Source organism: Lipotes vexillifer, unplaced genomic scaffold, assembly GCF_000442215.2.
Source record: "Lipotes vexillifer unplaced genomic scaffold, Lipotes_vexillifer_v1.1 scaffold753, whole genome shotgun sequence".
Classification (NCBI taxonomy): domain Eukaryota; kingdom Metazoa; phylum Chordata; class Mammalia; order Artiodactyla; family Lipotidae; genus Lipotes; species Lipotes vexillifer.
In genome coordinates, this window is record NW_006783618.1 from 1,414,606 (window position 1) to 1,424,429 (window position 9,824).

At 50.8% G+C, this 9,824-nt stretch overlaps 1 protein-coding gene across 3 annotated transcripts in view; it reads right to left on the bottom strand.

Moving 5' to 3' along the window:
- TMPRSS4 (transmembrane serine protease 4) overlaps positions 1 to 9,824 on the bottom strand; it is a 21,351-nt gene that overhangs the window by 2,698 nt on the left and 8,829 nt on the right. For 2 of the 3 annotated variants that reach the window (XM_007456330.1, XM_007456329.1), the window contains 7 exons: positions 8,876 to 9,005; positions 6,125 to 6,229; positions 5,118 to 5,158; positions 2,741 to 2,900; positions 1,508 to 1,674; positions 616 to 714; positions 288 to 430 (listed from right to left, as the gene is read on the bottom strand). In XM_007456330.1, coding sequence (XP_007456392.1) covers positions 288 to 430; positions 616 to 714; positions 1,508 to 1,674; positions 2,741 to 2,900; positions 5,118 to 5,158; positions 6,125 to 6,229; positions 8,876 to 8,889 — 729 coding nt within the window. In that variant the 5' untranslated portion in view covers positions 8,890 to 9,005. The remainder of the gene's footprint in view (positions 1 to 287; positions 431 to 615; positions 715 to 1,507; positions 1,675 to 2,740; positions 2,901 to 5,117; positions 5,159 to 6,124; positions 6,230 to 8,875; positions 9,006 to 9,824) is intronic. The other variant, XM_007456331.1, reaches the window with a different exon arrangement.

Consider the following 9,824-nt stretch of genomic DNA (forward strand, 5'->3'; position numbering starts at 1 on the left):
GGTTGGGGAGTGTAACATCATCTTTGCATGTGAAATATACATTTGAAATCTTTCTGCTTCTTTCTCTCTATCTGTCTGTCTGTCTATCTGTCCATCCATCCATCCATCTGTCTTTATATCTTTATCTGACTATAGTCCTTCCCTCCCTCTCCTCCTTCCTCCCTTCATCACATAATGAGTGCCCACCATATGCAAGACTTCATGGGGGGCATTCATCCTCTGAGCTTTTTCTTCAGGGCAGACATCTCCTATCTCTATAATTCCCTCATGATCCTTGGAGGCCCCACCTGGCAGGTGTCCACTCCGCCCTCCAGGATGCCTGCACACAGCATCTTCTCGGTGACCTCCCCCTGGTACGCATCCTCTGCATTGCACCGAGTGCTGTCAATGAGCTGGACAGATGCCTGCAGCAGTATGTCAGATATCTTCCCTGCAGGTTGAAAACACACTCACATTCCCATTCCTGCCTTCAACCCCCAGCCCAGGATATTCTCTGGGTTGCCTGGTACCTTGGTGCTTGGACCTCCAGGATGGGTTTTTCTAAAGGATGGTCCTCCTTCCCATCACTTTCAGGAGCTGCTCACTTTGTCCTGTGGTCCTGAGCCTGGGACTTACCTCCGTTCTCTTCCGTAAAGCCCCATCCGATGATCCAGAGTGGGGTGGCTGGAGGGAGCTCCTCATCAGAGAAGGGCAGGCAGATGGGCCTGACTGTGTCTACCAGGAGCAAAGAGGAAGAAGGGACCCAAGGTTCAGGAGAGCCTGGCAGCTAAACCCTCTGTAAGTGTTGGCACCACGGTTTCTGTAACGTACATTTCATGGGATGTTAATAGACGTGGCATGAAAAAAAAGGTTCTGTGGTCAAAGAAGTTTAGAAAATGTGAGTTAAACAAAATAAAACAGATTGTTTAAAAAATTTAAAAAACTTCTCATATCATTAATATACTAATGTGCTCCAGGAAGACAGCTATAGTATAAAAATGTTTTCCAAACTTATATGAGAATGGAACCCTTTTTTACCCAAGGGACCAGTGTCCTGTGGAAGCTACCATTGGAAAGGCTGATCTAAATACTACCCAATGTAGACATGAGTCACCGAACAGAGATGGGCTGCCTTAACAGTAATGAGTCCCTGCCCCTGGAGGAGAGGAAATGGGCCCAGTGACCCCTTGGCAGGGAGATTGTGCAGGCTCTTGCCATTGGTCGGGGTGGAGGATGGATTAGGTCATCTTTTAGGTCCCTCACAACTCCAAGATTGGATGAATCTGTGATTCTCACTTGAGGTGCTCCATGGGGAGAAAACAGACCTCAGAAGAATCTGGCAGGGGTGGGGTTGGGTGTCAGCCGATAGCTCGAGGAAGCCTCATGGCTTCCATGATATTAGGCCGATACATTTGCAAGAAACAATAGGCAAACTGAGGTCTTGGGAAGAGAAGTGATGTGCCCAAGGCCGCTTAGTGAATGAACTAGTGGCAGAGTTGGAGTTCTGTTCCCAGGTGCCAGCTCTCACCGGAGAACGTGAGCGGGAGCTGCAGCTTCATGAGGGCCATGTCCTGCTCTTTGGGGGATGTGATGTTGGGCTCGATGATGAAGATCTTGGCCACAGGCAGGGATGGGAAGTTGCCCAGTTTGTCTGAGCCGGCCCTCACCTTCCAGTTGGACACATCGAGATGCTTCCTGGGGACAGAGACAGTGCAGTTCAAGTCTGAGCCAAGCATGAGGAGGCTTTGCCAGAGGCTGGGTCCCCAGGGCCCTGGGGAGTGGGGTGTTGGCTGCCCCTGCCTTGGGAGGTAATGATGGTGAGAGCAGGGGTGGTGGAGAAGGGGCAGTCTGAGGAATCACCTACCACAGGTCAAATTCTAAAGGGGAATTTGATCCTTTTCCCTGGTGAAACCTGCCCAAAGAAACTTCTAACTGGAGGGCTGGGGAAGGGGCTGTTCCTAGTGCCTGAGCTCTGGGTCCTGACATTCTCTCCTCCAGTGCTTTTTACTGGCTCTGCTACTCATGTGGTACTTGCACTTGTCTTCCTCCCGACACCAGACACAGCTGAGTGTGCAGGAGTGATTTTCCAGGGAAAGGTTTATAAATTTTGTCAGATTCTCCGAAAAGGTTAAAAATCACAGGCCTACACTGTGTGCTCCTCCAAGGCAGTGATGGAGTCTAATGCATGAGGGTACATAGTACCTAGTAGGTACTCATAGGTGTTGAATGAATGAATGAATGAATGAATGAAGTTGAAGAGGACCTGGATTAGTCTTTCCCCAGAGGTATGGGCAGTCCTGTCTCTACTGGCCTGTAAGAGAATCTATCCTTTTTCTTTTTCTTTTTTTTTCTTTTTTTTAAGTTTCTGAATATAATGAAGGAGTGGCAGTGACTCTGGACCTGGAACCCCTTCCTGGAAGACTGGCAAAAAGGGAGAGAGTTCTCGGGACTCCAGGCAGATGAGAAGAGCTTTTGTGCAGTGAATGATATGGGGGTAGAGTGAGGACACTGGGTACCTGGTGGCTTCCCACCTGGAAGGGAAGAGGTCAGCCTTGGTGACCAGCTCTGCTCAGACCCCCAAGGCCTCACAAAGGACATCATGTCCAGTGTCTCACTGGGGTGGCCACACCCTGGTGCATGGTCTTTAGGGGGAGGGGTGGGGTGGGGTAGGGCATCAGAAAACAAGTTGGGAGACAGGGGACCCAGGCACTCAGGCCCCTCTGTGGCTCTGACCCCCGAGGTGCCCTCGTGTGGGCCTTACCGGAAGCAGTGGGCTGCCGTGAGGATCCAGTGCGTGTCCAGGATGCTCCCTCCACAGATGTGTTGTTTGTCATACTGGATGCTGACCTGCCAAGGCCAAGAATCCACAGAGGCCATCTCCCCACCCACCACCCGAGGGACCTTCAGGCTCTCTCCGCAGGCTGGACTCAGTAGCAAGGAGGGAGAAAACAGGAGTCAGACCCTTGCGAGTGGGGACTGCCTCCCCTTAGAGCCCCCAGTCTATCCTGAGCAGGGCCCTTAGGACTGGGACCGGGGGCTGGGTCGGGGTGGGAGGACCACGCCAATTTTGAATTATTCACAGGGAGACATTGAGTGTCCCAGACCACGGGCTTTCCCCCCATCTCCCTCTCCTTTTTTTTTTTTTTCAGCTTTGTTTGAGTTTAGGAGTTGATATTGTGAACATGGGCGTGTCCGTTGTGCCGGCGTTCATGACCTTCAAACTAAACAGGGACGCAGAATTATGAAAGTCCTGCCCAAAAGGGTGTCCCCAGCTCCGCCCACTGAGTAACAGTAAACAGACGCCCACAGGCTGCTTTGGGATTGGAGAGTGGGAAGAAAGTTCCAGAAATGGATCTTCCCATCCTGAACTCACCTTTCTCCAAGTCCCTTCCCCCTGCTGAGACAGTCTCCCAATTTGACATCCTGTTCCCTCTTTCACATCCCACTCTCCTGGCTCTCACATCTGACTCGCAAACTCTTAAAAAAAACCTCCAGTTCCACCTCCCCGTCCTGTTCTCAGCTTCTCCAATCCTTCTGGCAGTCGCTGCCACAGTGGTGGTTCTAAGGGGGAAAGGCTACCACCCTTTTTGGGCCTATGCCTGGCAGGGGCTTTTCAAATACCATCTAATTCCAAACACTGTTTTCTACATGTCACCTCGCTCCCCCACCCAAAGCCCCTCAGCATCCCCCTTTGTCTGTAGGGAAGAGTTTAAATTCCCCCTTCTGGCAGCCTTCTGCTGTCCTTATATAAAGTTTCTGTCTAGCCAAATCGATCTGCTGCTAGCTCCCTAAAAAGTCTTTCTGTTTTTGCTCCAGGAGGGGCCTGTCCCTGAGATGCTGTCTCCTCTCCTGTTTATCTAGATCACCGATCATTCAGCAAATTTGAATTGTGTGCCTACAGTGTCTCAAGGATGCTGGGAAGAGAGTGGTGGACAAGACAGAGAGATGGGCATGGTCCCTCCCTTCCTGGAGCCTACAGTTCATTCTGTGATGTTTAGCCTGGGCACCTCCTCCAGGTCACGTAATCCCTGGGGATTTTCCTCTTTTGGCATTTCCACAGCCTGCCTGGGTGTTGGCCAGCTTTTCTTGTTGACGTGGTTCGGTGTTGTCTTCTCAATGAGACAGAAGGCTCCTCAAGGGAGGGTCTGTGGCTTAAGCCTCTTTGTGACTCCAGGGCTGTTCAGCTTAGCACGCCGAGTGATGTGAACATTCATTCATTCATTCATTGACCAGCCACCATGGGTCAGCCCTCACTCGCTAGGTATCGTGGGGGTCGCATGATAATGGCTAAGAGTCTTAGCATCCAACAAGGAAGCATATACACTGTTAAACTGCAAAGGCAGCGAGGATGACCTTTCTCCTCTCAGGCGGCCCAGTTTCTGGCCATCCTGTCAGGCTCTGCTCGGTCCTCCCATGAGGCTGGTGGGATGAGCAGGGCTACAGTGCTTGTTTTGCCTTCTGATCTCCTCTCAGAGCTAGGGTGTCTCCCGGGATCCTCTTGGGTAGTCGGACTAAAGGGCTTCTTGGGAAGATGAACTTCAGAGAGGTCAGGTGAATTACTCAAGGTCACACTGGAAGCCAGTGGATCTGGTGCCCAGGTCTCCTGACCCTCCCCCGGCCCCACCCCAGGTGCAGCTCTCTCTGAAGCATGTCAGCTGGGACCACTGCTCAGCTTGGTACTTCCTGCACATGGCCTTGCACCTCTCTCTTTGCTCAGCCATCAGCTCCTGAGGACAGAGGCCTGGCAATGCTGATACATTCTAACCATTTGACGAATCTTTGCTAAATGGGGTGTGGGTAATCAGATCATGGACAGATGAGCTGATTGTGACAAAGGAGGTTATGTGGGCCCTGGCCAGGGGTGGGAGGGGGTGGAAGCCCCGTCCTGCCCTTTCCGGTTTTCCTACTCTCTCTCCTGGGTCTCCACCCAGGTTGTGGCACTGTGCGTGGACAGTAAGAGGGAGTTCTTACTGTCAACCTCTTGAAGGAGCGTTACCTACAAGCCCAGGGCCAAGGGAGTAAGGTTGGGACAAAACAGAGTGACACCTGGAGTCTGAGGGATTTAAGAATGAGAATGAAGTTCTTCCCTGTTTGTCACTGGCCCAGGACCCAAACTCTCAGAGATGGGGCGTACTCACCAATGCACTGCAGGGAAACCAGGGAGCCTGAGAGACAGGGGCTGGAAGGGAGACACAGGCGTCCCATGGTTTCTGCTTGTCCCTTGGCTGGGAGGCAGGGACTCAGGTCTCCCAGCACTATTGATTAAAGTCCCCTCCCAGGACCCGGGAAGTATGGAACCTGAATGGTGGGGCTGTATAGACACCGTACTTGCACCCAGTTCAGTGCGATTTAATGCAATTGGATTCTACAGCACTACTGATAAGCATCTACTATGTGCTGGGCCCTGCCTGAGTCACAGCCCACCCCGGGCTCTTGGCAGCCTGAGATGGAAGAGAGCAGAGGCTGGGGCAGTGTCTGCTGTACTGCGGGCTCTCCAAACGGAAGAGGAATGGGATTTCGATGAAATTCCAGGCAAATGATCATTCTGCTCCTATTCCTATCCTTTTCAAGATTTACTCTTTGATGAATAAGCAGCCCTCAGCAGCATCCCTGAATGCTAAGAAGCCAGCATAGTCTCTGAGTCACTCTGCTGCAGGGTGACAGTCTTTCTGTAGGAGATGCCGGGCTCTGACTCGGGGCGGTAGGCACGGGAGTGGTACATTGACAGAGGCCATGCAGCTTCTCCTCTGGAGAGCTGGAAATGTGGGGAGGGCTTACCCTGGCCTGGATGAGAGGCAGGAAGGACAAAGTGGCCTTTGGAACCTTGCCTCTTGAGCTTAATAGGGAACATAAGGCCATAGGAAACAAATTTGGTTTTCTTATTTGACTGATGAAAGGCCACCAGCTTGTGGGCAGCACACTTTGTCCAGCTGCCCCTTGTATTAAAACAAAGAGTCAATACAGAAAACCTCTCAGAAATGTGATGCTCTAGCTTTTGGTATCTGACAGTCTGCCTGGCCAGGAGTTCTTTTTGTTGTCTGGCTTAAATTTCCCTTGCTAAGTCTGTTCAGGGTGGGCTGGTTGCAGCCCCGATGGCATCGTCCACATGTGAGCCGTTGTGGGCCAGAGGTGTCCTCTCACTTACCCACTTGAGTTTCGCACCTGAAGCTCCTGCATGTTCTCTGTGATTTTGACAACATCCAGGTGTTGGGCTGGGCCAATCTCCACGGCTCTGAAGGTGGGTTTGCTGCTCATGTTGGGAGGGAAAGACAGGGAGGGAGAGATGTGAGAGGGTAGGAGTAGTCCCCACTCCCAGGAGAGGGGGCAGCAGAGAATTCTGGGTACGGCGTGGCAGGGGAGTGGAGGTGGCCTTGGTCAGTGAGGGTGGTGACTGCTTTGCTAGATGACAAGGGATGGTCCCTTGGCATCCCAGGATTCAGCCCTGGCCACAGTGCTGATGTGGACTTGCTTTCTCAGGCAGGGAAGCCTGGTCCTGAACCCAGAGCCCTGGAGAAATGTTACGGATGTCCTTTTATAACTCCCAGCTCTGTCCCTATTCCAAATGTCCCAGCGATTTCTTCTGGTTCACAGCGAGGGGAACGAGGAGGCAAAGGAACCAGGTTAGCTCTCCCCTCACCTTGGAGGGAACTGAATGTGGATATGTTGTTCTCCAAACAAGGCATCTGGTCTAAATTTGGTAGTGGGGTACATTTATGGTCCCTTTGGAGGTTGGACAGGCCAAGTTCAGGCTTCACGTGCATCCAGACAAACATTTCTCTCATTTGGACACTCTCGCTCTTCCTCTCCTCTAATCCATGCTTGTCTTTATCAAACCTTGGGTGTAAGTCTTCCCTCCTCCAGGAAGGGTTCCCTGATTAATCCCTGTACTGAATCTGCCTCCTTCCCATCTCTCCTATCCTTCCCCATCCAGCCATGCTATACAGAGCTAGTATAAACTGTATGCAGGCTCGGGTCAACCTGAGGCACTGGCTGACTGGCACGTTCTCACATTCCCAGCCAGGAATCTGGCACTACCTGGATGACCCAGGCATGGCACCTGGAAGACTGAAGTCTAGAGCTGTGGGGTTTTGTGCTGAGAGCCCTCAGGACGGAGGTTCTTGTCCTGGCTCTGACACTAGCTTGCTATGTACCCTTGGTAGGTCATATTCCCTCTCTGGGTCTCTCTAAGCCTCAGTTTTCCTCTCTATAAAATGATGGGTGGACCAGATGATCTCTAGAGTCCTTCCCACATTGAGCCATCTAGGGTTTTGTGGTCCTGGGACAATAAGGGCCTCCTAGCCAGGGAAATCTGAGACCCAGAAGGAGGAATCATGGTGGAAATGGACATTCCCAGGAGGGTTAGCCTCTGTTCACCAGTTACATCCTGATGAATAATTCTGACCAGCTTTGATCTTGTAGAGCTCAAGATAGAGATGGCTTGGTGCCTTAAAGAGCTCCAGAAGGACAGAAATTGCAGGAGCCTTTTACCTTAAGAGCCCCTGGAGACACCCTGGTTTCATAATCAAGCTGCAGCCTGCTATGCTGGTACAGCTGACGCTGCAGTTGGCTGGACTGCAGTAGGGAGGAGGGGGGGCTGCAGCCAGAAGGCTGGGCTGGGGTGGCTGCTGGGGGAGGGGAAGCAGCAGGGACAGGACGTGCCTTCCCAGCTCTCCTTGAAAATGAAGGTGGTAGGGTATCCTCTTCAGCGGGTACTGGATGTTGCACCCCATGGAGGGCAGAGAGCAGGAGAAGCCTGATAACCAGACAGCAGAAGGGGCAAATAGGTCTGATGGATCAGTAACGGCTGCCTGCAGCACTTATTGAAAAAGGACCTGGGGCTGCTCTAGGGATTGATGGAAGCGGGTTCTGTGATTGACTGATAGATGAGGTCTGCTTAAGGTTTATCATTTCTACCTAGTCTCTGCGTCCAGTTTCTCAGGATCCTGAAGTTGGGGGCTTGCCAGGAAGAGATTATCCCCTCTGCAACTGAATTCATGGGTTCTATCCTCTCCAGTTAGGCTCTGAGTGATCAACTGTCTCCCCTCCCCTCCTTTTATAAATGAAACCTCCAGAGAAGAGAGAATTACCCAACCGAGAAACAGAGATGCTTCTGATGCCCAGGAATTAGGGGGTCTTGGGCACAAATGCCAGCCCTCTCGCTCCCAGCTACTATCCAAGCAAGTTACTTACCTTCTTTGAACCTACTTCTAAAATAGATAGAATAATAACTACCTTTCTGGGTTTTGCCAAGATCAAATGAATATAAATACGTAATGCTAATTACCCTTCTTATAATTATATCCTTTTTCATACACTGAAGATTTAAAACTGCTTTTGAAATTTGCTGAGAAAACTGAGATTGCTGATGAAGAGGCCCAGTGAAATTAGGTTCATTTAAACTAAATTTTAACCAATGGGACTTTGAATAAGTAAATAAGACTTTTGTATTCTGGGGCAGGGACAGCGACTTGCCAAGCCAAGAAGGAGTGAGGATTGAGGGGTAAAGGAAAAGGAAAGGATTACAAAGGAGCTTGAACTCTGTGTGTGTGTGTGTGTGTGTGTGTGTGTGTGTGGTGGCAGTGGGGGGGGGGGGGGGGGGGGGGAGATATGGGTGGGGCAGATATCCTCTCTCTGGTGCCTCTTAACCATCCTATGAGGTTGGTATTGCTTCCCCCAGTAACTCCTGAATATGTTGAGGCTTAGAAGATTTTAACTTCATGCTGCTCATAAGGGAAAGTGCTTCAAAAGCAGCTCTGTCTGACTCCAGTACCTATATTTTTAAGGAAAGAGGGAGGAAGGAGGAAGGAAGGAGAGGAAAAGGGAAAGATGAAGGAAGAAAGAAAGGGAGAGAGGTCATGGGGTGAGGTGACAGCCTCCAGAGCCTTGGGCTGGGTACCTGTCATAGCCCATCTGCCCACAGGCTGTCTTGGCCAGAGCTTCTGTGAAGTTGTCGAAACAGGCGGAGGCCCAGTTCTTTGTGGCCAGGTCCAGCACCTGCAGGGTGGATCGGTCCCTGGAGAGCCGGACTGGAAGGGGAGGAACCCGGGTCAGCTCAGGGCAGGGACCCATTTGGCCTGTCTCCCACAGAATTCATCATGTGACCAGCCCAAACCGGTAGCCCAAACCCTACCAGGAACTGGGGAGCATCACAGAACACCAACCCTTTCAACCTCAAGGGAAGTTCCTCCATTTGGCTTTGCCAGATTGAGTCTCATTCTGACGGTAGCTAGGGTGACCAGATGTCCTGGGGACAATCTCCAATTTGACCTTTGCCCTGGCATAATTATTAATAGCTCTTTATATGTATAAGTTTTGATGATGTATTACATGGCTTCCCTACCCATAGTTCACACAGCTTGCCTAGCCTGGGAAAACTTCTCAAAGAGGAATGTTGCTCTTTTACCATGTAAGGTCAGAGAGAAGAGTGCTATTGGCAGTAGGGTGGCAGGGCCCATAGGCATTTGACTTCTGATAAAAAAGAGCAAATACACATAAAAAAGAGCAAATACACAGGAAGTTACTCAGCCTTGCCCCACAAAAGCCCCCATCACCCGTGTCCTGGGCTGTCTTTTCTTTTCAGAGCCCAAGTAATAGGTGGATCAAGTTGGGCTAGAACAGTCCAAGAAATAACATGGGTTTTTATGTTCGAAACATCTCAGTATTCTTTGAAGGACCTAGCTCAGTCTTGTTGCATAATGTGTTACAATAAACACTTTTCTAATGAATAGAGGGATCAATAGCTGGCTAACGGCCTTAATGGTCTCTTTCTAGTCCCCTTGAAATAATAGATTTCAGAGAAAGAAGGGAACTCCCCAAGGTCATTCCATTCAGCACCCAGGAGCAGC